Source organism: Lichenostomus cassidix, chromosome 17 (genome assembly GCF_008360975.1).
Source record: "Lichenostomus cassidix isolate B80296 chromosome 17, HeHo_3.0, whole genome shotgun sequence".
Taxonomy (NCBI): Eukaryota; Metazoa; Chordata; class Aves; order Passeriformes; family Meliphagidae; genus Lichenostomus; species Lichenostomus cassidix.
This window is the reverse complement of record NC_139497.1, coordinates 6,022,386-6,042,493: the sequence shown is the minus strand read 5'-3', so window position 1 is coordinate 6,042,493 and position 20,108 is coordinate 6,022,386. Positions and strand designations below refer to the sequence as shown.

The window sequence follows — 20,108 nt, the reverse complement described above, 5'->3', positions numbered from 1 at the left end:
TCTCCATAGAAAATTTGCTTTCATCAAGCTGGAATACTCCTATTTTGCTGTATATTGTGTTTGCCCCTCTGTGAGGAGCCCAGCTGTGGACAAGGAGCTCAGTGTGCTAGGTGTTGCACAGACCCAGAACAAACATCTGTGCCTGGTGCGGAAATCTTGTTACAAGGCTGGCTCTCCACCAGCAGCACAGCTCCTGCCAGAATTATGAGGGCTTTTTGTTTTCAGACTGGTTGAAACCCAGACATGTCCAAATTTTAATATGATAAGCCTGCCTTGGAGAAGAAAGTAACCAAAGCGTTGGGGTTTTTTCCCCTCCTAAAATTCTAGCTTTGTTTTAGGCAGTTATTGAAGCCATGCAGTGCCTGGCAAGGATGGGGAGGTGAGGAGGGGTTGGCAGTCTATTCAAGGTGAGGGTCTTCTCATCTTCTCCTGAACAGGGAATTTTTAATTCCAGTGCTGTCTCTGTAGCTGATCAATCCTTCCCAGACATACAAGGCTAAAGGGTAGATTTGTGGCAGTGGCCTCTTTTCCTGTAGGAATACTTCTTTTCTTTTTGGAAGAAAACAATTCAGGTCCTTTATCTGCAGGGATAATGTCATTCACTACTCAGAACCTGGTGCCAATGTGGGGAGAAACTTTTGATATGTTTTCTGAGCTCCCTTTCAAGCTGTCTTTGATGACAGGTATTAGCACCTGAGAAAGAAGAATGTTCTCCCTTCTGCCCTCCATCCTTGCAGCACTTTTCACTTCTGAAACACTTTTCTGGGACACAGAAGAGCTGTGCCACTAGTGGCTGGGCAGGAATACATTGGGAAGACCCTAAAGTAAATGTGTCCATCTGTCAGTGTGCACTGAAATATGAGCTTGATATTTTCCTGGGAAATCTCCTCTCAGGTTGAGTACTCATCCCCGGGGAAATGAATACAGAAATCCTTTGCTATCTGACCAAGATGATTCAGGAGTCATTTCCCAATTTCCAGCACCAATTCCTGTACTCAGTGTGCTTTCATTCAAGCCTTGCCCAGCACGTTTAGCCTTGCTGAGTTTGGAGCTCTGAAGGCACCTTGCTCCCTGCAGCACTGCAAGGAAGGTCACAGTGTGGGAGAGGCAGAGGGATAAATTAGCAGCAAAAGGAAATAGTGAGATTTCCCTTATCCTCAGGGTCTGATGTATTTCCCTTTCAGACAACTTAGCTTAATTTTCCATTTGCAATTTGAAGCTCAGAGAGCTAAGATTAAAAAAAAAAGTCCCTTTTGCGCCAGAAAGTTTCCCAGCAGCAGCTTAGAATAAATCCTATAATCATTCGGTGGGATCGGTCGTCATTGCTAATGCTACCGTGGGAAACTGAGAAGGGTTAAACTTTATTGTGGCTGCCATGAGCTGCTTCAGGAACTGTTCAGGCTGGTTAGCAGCTCAGCTGTTTGGCTGGAGAAGAGAGAGAGAATATCTGCCGCTGCTGCTGAGTTTCTCCTTGATCTCTGATTTCGCTTTGTGTGATAACAGGGTGTGTGTTCTCTGCCATCAGTGTGCAGGAGGAGCAGGCAAGGAGCCAGAGAGACAAGAGCCACAGTGCCAGGAGCAGTAGCTCCCCACGGGAGGGCTGGGCTGATCCCTGTGCTGGGAGGGAAAGGGCAGAGCACTGATATCCCCACCCTGCTGCCAGGAGCAGGAACCCTTCCTGCCCCTTGGAACACTCCCCATGGAGCTCCTCGGGGTGCCCTAAAGGGTTCAGGGGAGATGTCCCTGTGGGCTCTGTGTGATCTGAGTTGGGGTCAGGGTGGAGATGTCTCTGGTGAGCGCAGGGGCTGTGGACACCTTGCTGATAGCCACCTCCTGCTCTCCCTGTGGAGCTCTGTGCTGCACTGGGACTGCATCCATCCTCTGTGAGCTGCTGGGCCCTGATCCAGCCCCTTCTCCCCTGGCTGCCTCTCCGGATGTGCATTTTCCTTGGGTGTCTTTCAGCACTGCTCTCCACAGGCACAGCCAGTGTGGGACGTGGTGCTCTTGTCTGAGGGCTTGGGCTGGGTGACACAGAGGGGAAATGGTCCCTGGGATGGCACAGTCCATGTCCCACCCAATCCAGGTGCCAAGGAGCAGTGTGAGAAGTGCAAAGTGGCCTCACAGTGTGTAACATCTCATCACTACCTGTGTCCATCCACTGCCCCTGTACTCTTCCACCTTGACTGGCTTCAGATTTAGAAGTGGTCACATTCTTGCCTTCTGCAGTTATTGTAGGGGTTGGCACCTTTTAGCTCTTCATCCCACAGCCACCTTATCCCTCTCACTCCTCAAGAAAGGAAAAAATAAGTATGCAGGGATTACAAATCAAAGTAAAATGACTCCTGAATTATTACTGCTCTGTGCTGTTCCAGCTAGAAGCCTTTCCCTCAAATCCATATTCCCACTCCACTGCCAGAATTAACTCTCTCCTTATTTTTGTGTTAGCTTCAGTCTGTTCTGAGCAGCCCACATTTTTGGAGAAGGTTTTTGCTCAAGTGGCCAAGTACAGTTGCAGCTGCTGTTAGCAGGAAGGTGGAAAAGGTCACCTCAATTCTGGTACGCAGGGAACGCTGTGCTCAGACAGTTGCATCTCCTCTTTTGCTTCTTCCTTCTAAGGGCAAATGGGAATGGGTTTTGATGGAGAAGAGGTTAAGGATTTGGATTAATCTCTGGTAAACTCTATTAACTGTTGCTGCCTCAGCCACACTGGATTCGTGGTTTGATACTTATCATCCCAACTAAAAGGGCAGGGGGATATTTTTAATAAAAGCTGGGATTCTGAAGCACAATTATACATGAGGCTTTAAAAAACCCCTACAATTACGTGTCTATTTGCACAGCTGTATAATTGCATTATGCACGGGGCCCTGAGCTGGCACAATGGCAGGTTAAAACACTGGGATATTGCTTAAAATGAGGGTCAGCTGTATCAATGAGGGTTGTTAATACACAGACCAGTAATACTGTGTTAGGCAGCAATAAGCAACTGGCTGAGGGGTCAGATGAAGTGTCCAAGGCTTTAGAGAGTGAACATCTCCAGGGCAGGCAGGGCTGGGCAGTGACAGTGAGTGATAAGGTGACAGAAGTCCATCCCTGTGTGTCTCAGTGTGGGGCACAAGCTGTTCTGTGCTGTGTAGGCTCTTACACTTTTCAAACACTTTTCTTGTTATCTTTACTACAGCTAGAACTAACTACAGGGATAAAACGTTATGATTTGTTTGTTGTCCTGATAAATTAGTAGCACAGAGCACACTGGGCTTTGCTTATGCCTTCTGATTTTTCTTCTGCTGTGGCAAGTTTGGCTCTTAAAATATATCACTTTTATATAACTTAATGTGCTGTTTACATGTGGGAGGGTTGGTAATATCAGGGAAGTGTTTATCTACCAGTTACCTCTATGGTTCAGGCAAGCTTTCCCTTTCCAAAAACCTTTTCCTGGACATGAGATTTAGGGTAAGGATCTCCAGGGTTGATTTTTGTGTCAATAAATCACACCCTTGATGACTCTTGAGAACTGCACTGGAGCTCACAAGCTTTCCACTCTTGCTCAGAGGCAATACCAGCCTGGCAGTGTGCTCTGCTCAGGGAGGAGATCCCACAGGGATGACCCAGTGGGAAGGGAGCAAGGCCAGAATGTGGCCATGGGGCTCATCCTGCACCTTTACCCCTGTAGAATATTGTTCCTGGGACCTGCAATCCCACCTGCTACACAGTCAGAGAGCTCAGCCTGCCTTCCAAACATCCTTCACTTGGCTGCTCCGGGTGTTTCTCCCCACTGAATGCAATGGAAACTTGTCTTTTGTAGCAAGCTACCAGAATATAAATCCTCTGGGAGACGCTTCAATTAACAGTTATTCTTGTCAGACATGTTTGGCTTGGGGGAAAAGAAGTTTTGAGGAGTTATTAGGAGTTGCAGATAGCTCTCCAGAAATCTCAATTCTCCAGCCCATTGAGAAAAAAAGAATAAATGGATGAATAAATTCAAAGGAGTTCAAACCTCATTGGTTAAGTATTTTTTTCCAACCTGTTTCAGATCAGTGCACAGCTGGGCTCCTGATATCCCCACTTTGTTCCTCCCCTCTTCCACGAGCCTCACATACTCTGATGTGTATGACTCGACCTTTCCTTTGCTACAGAACCATATATAAGCATTTCCAACATTGACACCAATTTTATTACATTTTATAACCTGCTGCTCTGAAATATGAAGTGCTGGGGTATGATTATGCTGTAATTGATGGAGGAACCTCCAAGACCAAGAGCTGCACATGTCCAGCTGATACAGATTAGAACACACAATGTGCTTCCCTGGCCAAGGTGATCCAGCATGGGTCCAGAAGAGGGGAAGCATGAGGCACAGCTGTGATCCTGGGAATGCAGGCTGAAGCACAAAGATGGGGATGCTCTGTCTCCCCTCGATGGAAATACGTGCTCCTGCAGATGTTTTTGTGCCTGGCTTTTTATCCCTTTATAGCAATAGCGTAACTGGAAGGGAAATTTTGGCTGTGGTGCTGTAATTGGCCCTTCTCCCCAGGCCTTCTCCAAATGATTGTGTTTTGGGTCTCTGTGAAGCACTGTCAGGAGCACCATCCTGTTATAGAACAGTCACTAATACCTATTTTTGTTTTTCCAGGGCCCACCAGGTCTGCCGGGCTTACCAGGACCCCCTGGCAAGAGAGGTTCTCGAGTAAGTGCTTTAAAAACTTTTATCCATTTATACTCAAATCTGCCTGTCCTGTTGTTCCAAGGGCTGTTGTAGTTCCTGTGGCTCAGTAACAATTGCTTCAGGCCCTTCTCAGTTGGGATCTGGCCTCCCTCTCTCTCGTTCCCTGCTGGAGGTTTTCAGGAGGCCACACTGGTGATTTGCAGCCTCCCTGAGCTAAGGTTTGGCATCAGCAGAGCCTGGGGATGGATGTTTCCAAAGGGCTGTCAGAAGAATGAGCTCTGTCTGTCTCATTTTGTTTCCAGTATCTGCTCCTTCTTGCAAAAACCCAGTGCTGAATATTAGCTTTGGCTGCTTTTTGTACTCCTCAGCTTCACGAATTGTTTTGTTTGAGGTCCTTCATTAGCAGGACCATGGTCCAGGACCAAGGACTCAACACTCACAGGGATGAGTTCTTTTGTTCCCCAGGCTGAAAGCTCCTCTCTACCTCCTTTTCAAGTTCTAAAGCAGAATGTCTTATCTGCTCTATGAGAGCCACTGCGAATTCCTGAATTTCTTACTCCCCAAATGAAATTCTGATGCAGATCTTTGAACACTGAGTACTGTGCTGAGGAAACATCTGGAGCTGAGTGCTGCAGCTCGCTGTGAGAAAAGCCTTCTGCGCTGGCCTGACCCTCCCAGGGCTGGGCAGTGTGCCTGACCTGGATACAGTGAATGCTGGCACTGCTCTCCTGGCAGCACAGGGCTGTTTTCCTGGGAGCACAGAGCTGTTTTCCTGGGAGAACAGGGCTGTTTTCCTGGGAGAGCAGTGCTGTCCCACAGGGTGCAGCCACAGAGCCCCATTCCTGAGCACTGGGCAGCTGTGGGTTGGGAATCCAAAGGTGTGAGTGTCTGAGGCTGGAAGAAGGGAATGTTTGGATCTGTGATCCAGGCAGCATCCTGGCCTGGCAGCAGAGGGAGATTTCCTCACACATTCTTGGCTAACACTCAAGCCCGTGTAATGTCTTTACAGAACAAGAGAGAGGCTGGGCTGGGAGGCTCGGCATTCCCCCAGGACACTTGTTACACTCCTGTGAGATCTTGCAGTGCCCAGTAAAAATAAACTCACCTCCTTCCACCAACAGTAAAACCCAGAAGGTCTGCAGGACCCCTGGAGCCTGGGCCTGTGTGAACAGCCCTGGAAGGTGATTTGGGCTGTGGGTGAGAGGGGTTAGGCAGCACCAGACTTGTGTTTATAGATGGGACAATCTGTTCCATGTTAGAGGAGTTATTTAGTGAAGCATCAGCCATGATATCTTCTGTCACAAATGCTCCCACATCAGCAGATTGCCCAGAGTTTGCATTTCTTAGCATCCCCATGAAAGCTGGAATTTGGTTCCTACCCCAGCTCATTGCTTATGAGGGGTATTTGGTGTTACTTCTGGCAATCCTGTGGTTGGAAAACTAAACTCCAGGTCTGGAGTCCTCAGCTGCATCCCCTGCCTACTGTGTGAGTGACCAAATTTCAGCTCTGCATCCCTATGCCACTTGAGTGTTTTCTGAAAGCAATAGCAGCATGGAAGCTGTGTCATAATTGTCTGTGTTATTCCCCAGCTGGGGCATGCTCCATCCTATATTTAAGATGATCCTCTGAAAGACAATAAGCAACAGAGGGTTTCTGAGCTCAGTCCCTGCCAGAGGTGCTGAGAATTGGTCCAGGAAAGAGTTCCCAGTTAGGAAGTGCTCAGCACAGCTGAGCCTGGCTTGGCTCAGACCTCTGCAAAGAGGCTGTGCTAATTTTGGGAAGGGGCAGAAGGGTCACTCTGAATGTCTGGCCTGGAGCACTGGAGACAGAACTGCTCTGTTCTTAAATTGTTTTAACTTTGGGATGTGTTTCTCCTAGTATTTTTTTCTTGTGTTTCTTTGGGATTTAGGGATTTCATTGGGAAGAGGAGCTGCCAGGAACTAAGAGTGGCTTAGGGGAATTCTTGCATCTTTTGCTTTTGTTGTGCTTGAGCCACTTAAACGTGCATCACTGCAGGGGTGATGTCCTACCTCTCCTAACCTGATCCTCCAACAAGGCAGCTGCAGAGTTCTTGCAGCTGCCCATGGAGAAGCCATGAGGTGTCTCATCATGCTCCAGAGGGGAGGTGAACATTGCAGGCAACTCTGCAGTGCTGCATGCAGGGGAAAGGAAGGATTTTTTGGTCACCAATGCAGTTTATGGCCCAATGCATGAGATGTAATTGTCCTTGTTGTAACTTGCATAATTTCTATGTTATTAATGCTTATACACTTACCTAGTGCATTTGCAAATCCAGTAGTAGCATTTGACTTGTGACTTTCTGTGGCTGTGAAGTTGTAGTGCAGTATTTCCACCCTTTGGATTTCATATTGTCTCTGTTTATCTTCCCTTTGTCCCCCTGTGCTGGTCAGGGTGAAATGAAAACTCTGATTTTAGCTTTTGCTGTGAGGGTGGTGAGACTGTGGTGGGTGAGAATTTGTAAGAAAATCTGTCTGATTCCATGGATCTGTCTCCTGGTTTCCAGCAGATAAACATCACCAGACCTGCCTGTGCAGTCTGAGGGTGGCTCTTCCATGTAGGCAATGCCACCTGCTTTGCAGAAACACATCCCAGCCTCTGTAACAGCGTGGAAGAGACTCTGATTGGGACACATCTCTGCATTCAAGTGCACCCCAAGGCAGAGTAGCTGAGTGGTTAGTAGTAGTCTTGCTCAAAATGACAATTTCCCCATTTTCAAAAGCCAGTCCCCGTTTCAGGAGCACGGAATTAGTTGCACACCCTATCACTCAGCAGCAGAGGCCCTGAGACAGATTCAGGCTGTTCCTGTGCTCTGCTCTCTGCATCTATGAAGGCAAGTTTTCATTTTCATAACAAGTGAAAACTGCGTGCTTCTTCTCATTATTTCCTGAGGGACTCCAAGAAAAAGGAATAGGAATGGCTAATAACTCTATCTCAGGAGCTCTCCAGCTTGTAGAGGTATTGCTGTACTGCCATGTGTGCTCTCCAGGAAGGGTTTCTCTCTCTCTGTACCCAGTGAGGATGGTTTTCAGCTTTCATGTCTGCATGAAAGCATTTGAGGCATAAGAGATTTGTCCACACTGCTTGGTCTTGGATAAATGAGCTGGGTGCCTGCTCAAGCGTCTGTGTGAGATCTGAGGGAATGGCAGTGTTAGCAATGAAGGGTTTCCCCAGCTCTATATGATATGAAAACCCTTTTCCAGGCAGCTGATGGGATTTGGCCTTTCCACGGTGGTGAGTGGTGGCACTGGGTGAGCCACATGTGTTGAGCTTTCATTTCTGACCTTTGCATTTCTTCAAACCTCATCATCTCCCGAGGAGGCAGAGGCTGAGGTTTGCTCACAGGGATGTGCCAACGAGCTCTGCAGGGAGCTGTCAGCAAAGGGCTCCTGCTGGAGCAATAACTCCTTCTCCAATGGAGCTGTTCCTGCCTCACCCTGGGCTCTGTGAGCTTCACCCAGTGCTGTCTGCACGAGAGGCTTTGGGCAGCACATCCACATCCACCTCAAACTGTGCCTCCCTCCAGCCCTCACTGGTGTAGTTTGACCAGCAAAGTAACCACAGTTTGGTCAGGTCTGCAGAAAAATGCTGTAATAATTCCCTATAAACTGGGGCACTTGGTTTTAAATGCTTTGTTCCACATGAGGCTGTGGAAATCCCAGTTGTCTGTTTTGCTTCTACACGAAGGAAACAGCAGATCCATGCCAGATAAGAGTCCAGTTCATGGAATGGTTTGGGTTGGAAGGGACCTTAAAGCTCATCTTGTTCCACCTGACAATGGGCAGGGAACCTTCCACCAGAGTAGGTTACTCCTGTCCAGCTTGGCCTTGGTTGTTTGCTTAGGCCCAAGGACACAAAAAAACCAAGAGAGCAATGGTCAAACTTTCCAAAACACTTAATTCAGGAAACCAGGTCCCACTGGAAGTCACTCCTTCTCCAACAGGTGAGCAAACTCAGGTACAAGGAGTGTTTGCCTGTCCACACACCAGGTCAGAATCAGGAATAAAAAGCCTGATATGCTGCAATTGCTCTTGGTTTATTTAAACTGATACAACACAGGAGAAATCCAAAAGGATGGGTGAAGGGAATACCTATGCACTCCCTGATGCTTCAGGATGCACTTGCCATCCTCCTGTGAACCTCAGCAGCTTGAAAGATTGTGAGGTCCCAGTGTAGCATGTCCCTGTTACATTTGGTCTGTGGTTGGAAAAAATCTCCCTTTCCTTCAAAATGCAGGGCTTCCCTCCTAAAACAAGCAACTCAGTCAGCTGTGGAGGTTCCCTGGTATCCTCATCCCATTAGGAAGATTTTCCAATTTCTGAAAAGTGTTTAAAGAAACAGTTTGCTTGGCCTCACTTCAAATATTTAGCTCATTTTTCAGCTAGCCAGAGGTCACCGTGGGATCTGTAGGTCAGGAGCAGAAAAAGTTGCTTTACACAGTGAAACCCCAAGCCACAATGAGTTTCAAATGAGCGGTCATTCCTCTGACTGGAGCTCTCTAGCATTTAGCAGGAACTGGGAGAGTTTTTCCCCCCTCCTTGTGAATGCTGGGGGGTTGGGGGGAGCTGTGCACAGTTACACTTTTGTTAATTTTTGCGGGCTGTGAACCTTTAGGCATAAAAGCACTTCTGTGAGCAGAGTCCCATCTCCAGGCATCCCCCAGCTGATCTGGGTGGCTCAGAGTCGCTCTCAAGTAGCATCATTCACGTAAGAAACATTCCAGGGAGATGGGAAACCCCTCCTGCCTTGGAGAACACATTCAGGGATTGTTCTGCTCTCCGTGCCTTGGAGCAGCCTCGGGCTGCTGCTGTCCCATGGTAAAATTTTCCGTGGAGTTTCTGGTGCAAGGCTTGGGAGGTTTCACACGCAAGTTTGCCTGCTGCTGGATTGGATTGTTTCAGCAGACATAGGAAGCCAAAGCTGGTGGGAAAACAGGCACCTGAGTGGGATTTTTTCATGCAGTGGTGTTATCATTGTCCTACCCTGTGTGTAGATAAGTGAGCAAAACTGATGTATCGATAATAAATATATTTAGGAGAATCCAAATTTCTAGGCGTGAGCAGTAAATTGAATTAATCCAGGACAGAATGAATAAAATACAGCAATTAAGTGTTGCTGACAGCTCCTGAGGCAGCTGCTGTCCTGCACCTTTTGTTACTCAGCCCATCCTAACTGTACCACACAGCATCTCCCTCCTCTGCCAAGAATGTGGGTGGAATCACAGATTCAGGACTCACCATGTTGGAACACATCAAGATCAATTATTTTTCACAATTTTTAGGACTTCTGCCAGACTACACTCTCCACAGTTCCCAGAGCAGTTTCAGATGTCTGACACAAGCCCCAGAATTGGTCACAGCAGTGCCAGACTGGACTTCCCACTGTCACTGCAGCAGGATGTGGCCACTTCTCACTAGGGTAAGACCACATCAGTCTTTAGGGACAGGATGAGGCTCTGACTTCCCTTTGCCTGGATGACAGTGGATACACTGTCAGACTCATTGAACTCAGTGCTGAAGGCTCTGTTTTATCTCAAGAGTGTCTGTTTTTCATAATCACACGTTTAATCACTAGAAACTGTGACTGGATCCTTCCTCCCTTCTCCCCTCCTCCCGGTTAAGGCTCTGTAGGGTTTTGTTGCTGTGCTTTGGTTTACTCTGGAAGAGCCTGCTGGGGGTGTGATTAGCCTCTTATCCAGGAGCTCTGGATTGGCAGCTGAGCTTCCCACGTTCCAGGTTTCCTCCTGGAAACCATCACGTTCATCTGGGAGCCCCAGCACACCGAGCTGCTCCCCACAGCCTGGCTCTGCTGGGAGCCTGCCCTGGGCTATGGTGGAGCACAGATTTCAACTGCCTGCACTGACGTGGGCTTTGGGCCAAGCTGCCTCACTCCAAAGTTGAATTACAGCTGAATTCCCTCCTCAAATCCAGCAGCAGGCTGGATTTATGAACCCTGTTCAGAGCTACCTCGATTATTGCTTACGTGTGAAAGCTTTTCAGGAGCTCATCTTTTATAGAGACTTTGCTGTTCTGATTTCTGTCACTTTTTATTAATTTTCCTACGTATTTGAGACTTGAAAGACTTGGGTTGAAGTATTTTTGCCACCACAGGCTTGTTGAATTCCTTTAAGCAGCACATTCAGTCTCTGTTTCACTGTCCCACCCAATGAGGTGGGCAGATGATTCCATAGTTTACTGGGAAGATGAATTTATTTAAGATTCCTCATTGCCAAGGTACTCTGGCTACAACAGCTCTGTGGGTTTTCAAATGAGAGGTTGATACTAAAGCACCTTAATTTTAATTAAAGCTGTTTCAGTTTCACTGGAAATTCACAGCCAGCCTAAACTACAGGAGAATTTCAGGTGAAAATTTGGAAGGAAATCAAGAATGGGGCAATAAATGTACTTGGGTTCAGGCTGAAAATTTGGAAGGAATTTAAGAATGGGACATTAATTGGGGAAAAAAGTACCATTTGAAAAGTTCAGCCTCAACCTTTTAATTAAACAGCCTCTTCCAGCAGAGCAGCATGTTGTGAAATAGCACTAAGCACTCAGCAACTGTCTGTACCACAAGATACAATAAAAAAGGCATTATTTTCTATTACAATGCAGTAAAAATAAAACTGAATAGAGATTAGTGCACTGACGTTCTCTCAGAAGACAGCAAGGGCACTGAACTTGGCTGGCAGACGCATGTTTAACTGCAGTGATTTTCCTTGGAAATCAGACCCCGAAGATTTTGGCCCCAAAATGCTCATTGGAAATCCTACAGCTTGCTGAGAAAGTGCCTGAGTGCTTTTTTGTCCCCTTGCCTGTAGTCCCCTAACTCGAGGGTACATGAAGGGCTCCTCGTGGTGCTGCAGAGCTCTCACACGTTCTTGGCAGAATTCTTGGAGTTGAATCTTCAGGTTGTTTCATCTCCCAGGAACGTGTTCAAGGGGACTTAGAATTGTTATTACTTCTGCCTGAAAGGTTAGCAGATCTTCTGTGCTGTGTACAATCCAGGCATAAACTATTCTTAGCTGCTTATTCCAGATAACTCCTTAAATAGTCTTTGGAAAATATGCAGAGTGCTTTTAAAATACGATGTAAAAGGAGATAGTGGTGGATGTGACCTGAGGTAGATACTCTGGCAGTGTCACTGGCTTGTGAGAACTAAACAAAAATATAGATTTAGGTATGTAAGATGTGGATTTAAAGTGTTTAATTTAACTGAACTGCTCTTCCCACTGTTTTACTGTTTGATTATCCATTCTCTTTCCAACCTCTAAAGGCAAATATCTGGTTGGCTTGTAGGGAAAATGAGTTCACCCCAAAGAGCAGAACAATTTCCCTTTGGTAATTACTGCTGTTCTCTTAAATGCTGACCAAAAAAACCCAATTGTTAACACCCCCACACACTTCCACTCCCCTCTGCCTGCTTCCATCTCCTTCTGCTGGGGCTCCTCGCAGAGCTTGGACTCCTCTGACCTTTGGAATGTTTGGTTTTCCCAAATTATCTCAGTGTCGTGACGTGTCCTGTGGTGACAGACACACATCCCTTTCCCTAGAGCCTGGTGGGAACTCACAGCTGAGTGTCCCCATCCCTGGGTGCCAGGGAGGGTCCCAGTGCCACCAGCACCCTGCCAGGGGCTCTGGGCTCTGGGCTCTGGGTTTGGTCTGGCACAGCACAGCCAGAGGCTTTTGGCTGCTCCAGGATTAATGCAGATTCCCACTGACTCCTTCTGACTGTGTTCTGTGTTTGTTGTGTGTTTTAGGGTCCCCCAGGTCCCCATGGAAACCCTGGCTCTCCTGGTCCCCCAGGACAGAAAGTAAGTATGAACTGGTGTGAGGAGCTTTCACCTTCCCATCCCACAGGGCATCCCTGGGAAAGGACAGCTTCCTTTTATCCTGCTCTGTGCAAAAGACAGAAGCTGAAGCCATTTCTCCCTCCCTCCTGCTCTTCAGCAGCACAGCCAAGGCCATTTCATGTGCCCAGAGGGATCCTGCTCTGTGCCTCCATCCTCGGTTATCCCAAATTTCAAAGACTGCCTAATTAGGATCCTGCTTAAGCTATGCCTGTGCCAGGCTACAAAGGGCTGTGTTAGACAAGGACAGTGGAATCCTTGCACTCCAGGGCTCCACCAGCTCTGAATTTCTTTGCTTTCTCATTTCTCTCCTCTGGATTTTGCAGCCTGTTCCTCCACCTTTGGGGCTGGACAGTGGCAGGAGGGACCAGCAGCACCCAGCACCTTCCTCTGCTTTCTTCCTCCTGAAATTCCCTCTTTTCCTCTCCAGAGTTTCTGGGCACTCTGAGCTCCATCAGTGCTCCCACTCTGATCTCATGGCTTCCTTCTGGATGCCCTCAGCTCTCCCACGAGGGCTCACAGACCTCCTGAAGTGGAGGAGCTCTGTGCTTTGTCCTTTTCCCCTGAACACACATTCCCTGAGGGTGAGAGCTGGAGCACAGCGAGGTGGGAATCACCCCCTGCAGCTGGACCCTCTCCCTGTGCCTGGGATTGAGCACAGATGTGGCTCTGGAGGGGACCTAATCCAGTGTGTGCAGCAAAACCCTTCCAAAATGTGCTTTAATTCCCAGCTCTTTCCGTATATAAGGCTTTGTGTTACCTAAAGACTGTGAAGTTCCTGGAAAACTGGTTTGGATTGCTTTGGTATGATTGTTTACAAAGAAATAAGTTTATATTTTATAACATCTGTGCTGGACTGGAGAACAATGGAGTTTGGAGAGGCAATATTTAACAGAGATTTTCAGTACCAGGGACGCTGTAGGACGTCTCAGCCAAACAGAGAAAGGTGCAAGCACTAGTTCTGTCTTTTCATGATCTCATCAGTAGGCAGAGATGTTATGAACACTATTGATGCTCTGGGAAAAGGATTCTGGAAACTTGGCATGCTGCCTCTACGTGATTAAAAATTAGGCACTGGAGACATGCTGGTGAACAGCAGCTGGTTTGAATTCCACAGCGTAGTTATATGGCCTGAAAAGTGAGCCTGTAAAAGTTCTACATCTTAGTGTTCTGCATTTATTCTACATCAATGACTTCCAGATCACACTTGTTGAGTTTTATAAGTTAAATCAAACTTCTTTTATCTAACTTCCAGCCCTGCAAACCCAGCCTGGTCCAAGCTGTAGAGCCAAACTGTGTTTCTATGCTACGGGATTTTTTAAAAATCACTTTTAGCCTAATGACTTGTCAGAAATCATCATTGGCTCTAAAGCTATATTCAGTTGGTCACCTAATAGAAATTAAATCTTAGTGTGAGCATTTTCCTCCATCTCAATGCACAGTCTGGCAGCAGTAAGTCTCAGTGGATGGAGAGCTGTAAGTCTGCAGCAGAGATCTGGTGTCATCAGGCTCTGTGATATATTTTAATTTTGTCCAGCCACCATTTGTAGGATTGATCTGTTCTGCATGGTGCTTTTTCAAGAGAAATATTAGGTTTGCAATGGGATGTGAGAGCTGGAGCTCAGCCCAGGCCACGGTGAAGGTTCACCTCCAGCAGGGAGAGCCTGGTAAGCCATGATTGCATCACCTCTGCCTCAGAAATGCTCTTTGGAAGGTGTGTATCAGATGCCAGAGTTTTAACTTCCCTCCTTCCCTTAATTTCTCTGTTGTTAAACCAGTCCCAGAAGGGAGACTTTGCCCCAAAAAGTGCTATTTCACCCCCTTACGTTTGAAATGCCTCTAAGCCTGCACCTGGGAGCTGATGTCCTCATCACAAAATCATCATAGGATGGTTTGGGTTGGAACCTTAAAGATCATCTCATTCCAACCCCTGCCATGGGCAGGGACACTTCCCACTGAGTGCCCAGGTAACTCAGAGCTCCATCCAGCCTGGCCTTGGACACTTGCAGAGATGGAGTATCCTTAATAGACCCAGCCCAGGGGTGAAATGATGGACTTGTGAAAGCTCAGCCTGGACAGCAGGGCAGAGCAGCCCCAAGTGGAACTGCACTTGCTGAGAGCCTTCAAGTGGCCGCTGGACTTGGTCTTGCTTAGATAGTAGTTAATCCCACAGAAAAAAACTGCAGGATGGAAACTGAAGATTCCCAGCTAGATACAGCTTGGAAAGCATGACTAATATCAAGTCATTGGCACTTAGGAAGGGAACCAAGAGCATAATTTTAACACCTGAATGACCAGAGTGCTCATAAGGTCAGGCAGTGTGTGCAAGGGCTGTGCTGTGGCCCTGCAGGGCTCTGGGAGGTTTTGTGACTCCTGCCTGGTTGCAGGGCTTTACTTGTGTTTCTGCAGCTCACAGCCAACCCTGTGCAGAGCCCACTTTATTCTCACCACTGGAGCTGAGCACTTGTAATTCCTTGGATTTAGCAAGCTGATCCTTTGCACAGAGCTGTTTGTAGCTGTTGAGCCAAAATCCTGCTGATCTGCTTGGGCAAGGTTCCACCAACTCCAGTGGCATTACACCTGCTTGTGCCACCTGGGAATTTAGCCCATGGTGCTTAGATCAGCAATTCCTGATGTGGAACTGCTCAAAGGGGGATTCTTGCCACTTTTTGCATTGTTTGTTGTCCTTGGCAGTTGTGGAATTGCTGTTGCGTCTGTTTAGGAGAGAGTGATTGTTGCAGATAACCTCTGAAATAGCTGTAGCCTTGGGCTGGGCTGGGCTCAAGGCTGGGTCTGTCAGCTGAAAGCTGCTGGGGGACAGGAGAGGTGTTTTTGCTAACAAATGGATGTTGCTCTGAGGATGGATAGAGTTTGGGATTGGGAAGATGGTCAGATGTGTTTTTAAAAGGCATTGCAGGAGCTGGGTTTGCATCTCTCACCTGGAGGTTTTTGGCATCAGGCATTAGTATGGTTTGCTGCTCTGGATAAATCTCTTGTTATAGCACTCGAAAAGAGATTGAATTTTCAGCTTTTAGTGAATGTTTTTTCCCCAAGATAGCTCATCAGTTTGGGTCACTGATGTTTAAAGTAATATGAGTGGGATTGCAAAGCTGTTATGTTTAACTCACACAGCTCTAGACTTCTCCCAGGTAGAAAGAAAAAACAGAAGAAAACAATTTCTTCCTTTACAAGAGGAAGATGTGTTCTCAGTCAGTTAGGATGGGAAAAAGAGAAGCTTGTAGGACAGGTGCTATGGCTTGGTGATGGACAAGCCAGGTAACTTGCCTGTTGTCATTTCTGTGTGAGAACAGTAGAGAAATTAATCCACAATTTCAGTCCACACATCCAGGCATCCATTCCCTCTGGTCCCCTTGCCATCTTGCTGGTTAATCTCGAGGACATTTGGTTCTGCTGGGGGCTGAGTTCTCCAAGGTGTGATGGTCTCAGCAGTGCTGAACACAGAACCAGTGCAAAGCAGAGGCTTCACTAGTGTGATCTGGAGCTGCCATGGGGAAAACACAGGAGGTTTGTGCTCTTTTCCATGTCTCAAAGTCATTGCATGGAGCACATGGGAGGGTGCAGGGAGAGTGGTGGGTGCCTACCTGCTGCAGTAAATTAATTTTGCAGAGTAGAAATGAGCACCCAGCAATCCCAAGGGCTGCTCTAATCTGTTCCCAGCAGTGGCAGCACCCACTGCCTGCTCTGAAGCTCAAGGAGTGGGAGAATTGCCCTGATAACAGCTGCATGCAAAGCAAGATTATCTGCATGACTTCATTTACTGTTTGGAAACCCGGCAGCCTTCATTCAGAATTTGTGCAGATGCATCTGCCTTGAATCAGCAGTGCTCCCTACAGTCCAGAGCCAAGCAGTCTCACTGCTGAGCCTTGCAGCTTGTGGTGGAGGCTGCAGGAGGAGGAGAAGGGGAGGTTCACACTCGGTGCAAGGTGGGAAGTATACATGGAACATATTCACAGTGAGGCTGTGTGGAAAAGCAGCTCAGCTGGCTGTAACCAGAGCTGTGTGCTGCTCGTGAGAAATGCCAGTTAATAACCAGCATTGCTCCTTTCTGGGTCCCCACTTCACTCAACAGCCATTAATTAACCCTCCCAGCTGTCCTGTGCTGATGTGGCACACAGAGGTAGTGGCTTGTTTATGATTAAACAAGAGGTTAAATAGTGACTGATGCTGGGATACCTGTCCTGGCTGTGCTAGAAGAGATATTATGTGTGCTAAGCCTTACCTCTCCCACGCCAAAAGAACCTGGCACACTTCAATCTCTTCTAAATTTCCCGACTTGCATCTCTCCCCCGTTACTTCCTCACATTACCTTTCCACCTTTTGAGAATTCAAAGTGGGATTTTCAAAGGAATCCATTGGAATTCGATGATCAAATGCTGCTGAGATCCCAGCCTGCGTTTGTCAGGAGATCACAGCCTCAAATTGTAATTTCCCTCGTCGCGGTTCTTAAGGAGGAAAATAAGGAATACTGCCACTTAAGGTCAAGTGTGCCACTTTCTGCCAGCCTGGGAGCCTCACAATTGCTCTGGTTGTTGGGGGAATCTAATTAGTATTACTTTCTCTGCAGTTTCATCTGTTCCTCACAGTTAAAAAAGCAACAGCATCTAGTGAGTTGTTGAGAAGGATGGTTTAGCCCCAGTAATAGGCTTGGTAATTATTTTTGTGATGGTAGTTGTAGACAAGGAAGGAATTGCAGCTGTCTGGTCTAATAAGTATCGAAAGTCCTGACATTGCCTTCTTCTGGTTATCCTTTCTTTAGCCAATTTAATACTGTCAACTACTATTTAAAGCTCAACTCTTTAGCAGCAGCAATCACTCACCAAATCCACCCCCAGCAAAACAGCTATTCCAGGCCACTTTAATACGTTTGGGATGTCAGGGAGACGGGGGTAAAACAAAATCTTTTTCTAATTTGGAGGCTTGGTGGAAGAAGAACCACATCTGTGGGTTGGGCCCTTGGATTCTGTCACTAATGTAAGCTTTTCATTTCAGGGTCAGAAGGGTGATCCTGGGCTGTCGCCTGGAAAAGCTCTCAATGGGCAGAAGGTGAGATGTGACCCCAAAGGCGTGGTGAGCTTTTAGCCCTGTGCACACACAGGGAGTCTGTGCTGCAGCCACAAGCTTCACAGCAGATTTAGGACTGGGAAATAAGGCTTAAACCTTGGATTTGGGACTAAAGAGGGATGGCTCAGGCACTGACTATGGTGCACTGAGGTGCTGAATGCTGCAGTGTTCAATAATTTATCCCCAATCTGCAGCCCAAAGAAGTCCCTGATGCCACAGGCACGTGGCTACTTCAGCCAGGTGTTCCAAGCATCATATCTGAGGTGCAGCCACACTCTGGGCATGCAGCTGCAGCAAGAGGCAATCCCAGTGTCAGGAATTAAAACCTTGAAGGCCAAGGAAAGGAGATTCTTGCTGAGGAGCTGAGGAACAGGGGTTTGGCTCATGCTGCTCCATCAGGATGGGGATTTATAATTCATGGATCCTGCTGAGGGGTTTCCACCAAGGGCTGCTCAAACCACCCCAGAGCACCCAGCTGGAAGGGCAGCTGCTTTCTGGGTTTAGCAGTTGTTAAGGATCAGAGTTCTGCTAATTCTTTTCGATAAGTTACAACTCCCATTTTTGCTGTTTCACGGCTGAGTGATTTTTACTGAGGCAACAAGCCCTCACAGAAGTCTAGAAATGAACAGTAGGGCAATCAGGGCTCTACATCATCTACCTCAATTACTTCTTTCAGTGATGCCTGCACAGTCCTTGGTCAGTCATGTCCAGGGCAAAAGCCTGGTTCTCTTCCTTTCACCCTAAGCCTTGCTATAAATTGCTTGGCCCTTCATTTGGCACCAGATGCCTCTGTGAGCCACACAGTGGAAGGCGATGCTAGAAAACATTCAGAAGAAAAAGTCTGAGATGATGCTTTTAACTTAACAACACAAGATGTCTTTTGAAATTTCTGGTACACTACACTGGAGTGGCATCACATGGAAATCATCCACCTGCAGGGTCTGGAGCTGCTTTCTTGAAGACAATGCTCATTGTAGAAAAGGGAGAGGAGCAGAAAACCCTTAGCTTGTGTTAACAAGGCTTTATTCCTGTCAGCAGTAATAGGAACAAGGACTTTCCAGCAGGAGTTTGGAGCGATGCCTAATTTTCAAGCTAGATACTGGAAATTTGTTGAGTTTCAGTAAGAAGGCACTCCAGGGTTTGGTGACCCTGATCAGAGGAGGCCAAAGCAGCTCACACTGGCGGCTTGGGTGCTGGAGAGGTCTCACAGCAACGCGCTCATCCGTTCTGTGATGGTTTGGGTTTGCCAGCTGGGATGTGATGCAATCCCCTTTGAGGAGTACAGGCCACTGAACAAACCCTCCCACCAGCAGCCTGCAAAGGTTCAGTCTGTGTCACACAGGCAGGTTCAATAATTCCAGCCCCAGCACCATCCGAACGGCAGCCGCGGGCTGAGCCAGCGCGGTAGCAGAGTCTGAGAGCAAATCACAGGATTTGGCAGGAGGTACCTGTTGTTCTTATTGCATTTAAAAGCTAAAATTTCCTTGCCTTGGCGATTTCAATGCCTATTGAAAGGCGACTGAAGCATGTGACTGAATGAGATCATTGAGGGGAAAAAAAGCGCATTCATTCTGCTTGCGAAAAGCTGGACTCTAGCAGCAGCTGCCATTAATTAACTGGGGTTATTATTTATATGAGCCAGTTAATAGAGATGTTGTTTAAATCTACACTTCTTATCCAGTCAGGTTTTGAGGAGTTGTGATTAGAACCAGAAATATCAATAGTTGGGGGTTGGTGTCGGCAAAATAATTGCAGGAACTGCAGTAGGCATAGGGGAAATGTTGCTGAAAACTAATTGAACTTGCTTGCTTCCTGCAGGGAGACGTGGGCTTACCTGGTTTAACTGGGTTTCCTGGACCACCTGGTAGAAAGGTAAGAGTGTTCTTTTGTAGTGAATAGGATCAGTAATTTTATTTTAAAATTTTCTCCTTTAACTCTGCCTAAAAGATGTCATTAGAAGCCCCAGTACCCACCCAAGGAGCTTTATGCCTGTTCTGCAGGTGTATAGCCTGGGGAGATGGGCTGAAGCAATTGCCTGAAGACTATGTAAGAGTAGAAAATGAAATTCTGGATACAGAATTCTGTTCCTTCTTTGTATTCCACATCCTTCAGCACCCTGACACTGGGTTTTCTTCAGCAAGCTGAATTCAGGTCTGGTTCAGTCAGTGCAGTAACTAAAGGGATCTACAACCAACAGCAATACTCAAAGGGTGGATTCAGAGCAGTACTAGCATTCCAAGGAAACCATGACTGTCTATCCTGGTAAAGCACATTTCAAAAGAGTATCTGTGTGCTTTCCCTCTTTATTTTGCTTGGAGACTGGCAGCACTGGTCAGGTTTTACTTTATTTGCTTCCATATTGGTGCTTCAACACCATTAACATCACAAACAACACATTCATGCCTGGAAAAGGGTATGTAAGGATAGAACTCAAGATCCATCCATCCCTGTATTCCCAGCACCAGGGTGTATGTCTGTATCCATGCATTCAAGCC

The 20,108-nt window shown here is 47.1% G+C and overlaps 1 protein-coding gene across 3 annotated transcripts in view; it reads left to right on the top strand.

The window, feature by feature from the left end:
* COL27A1 (collagen type XXVII alpha 1 chain) overlaps positions 1–20,108 on the top strand; it is a 139,675-nt gene that overhangs the window by 20,262 nt on the left and 99,305 nt on the right. For all 3 annotated transcript variants that reach the window (XM_085077192.1, XM_085077193.1, XM_085077194.1), the window contains 4 exons: positions 4,634–4,687; positions 12,442–12,495; positions 17,542–17,595; positions 19,432–19,485. In XM_085077192.1, coding sequence (XP_084933318.1) covers positions 4,634–4,687; positions 12,442–12,495; positions 17,542–17,595; positions 19,432–19,485 — 216 coding nt within the window. The remainder of the gene's footprint in view (positions 1–4,633; positions 4,688–12,441; positions 12,496–17,541; positions 17,596–19,431; positions 19,486–20,108) is intronic.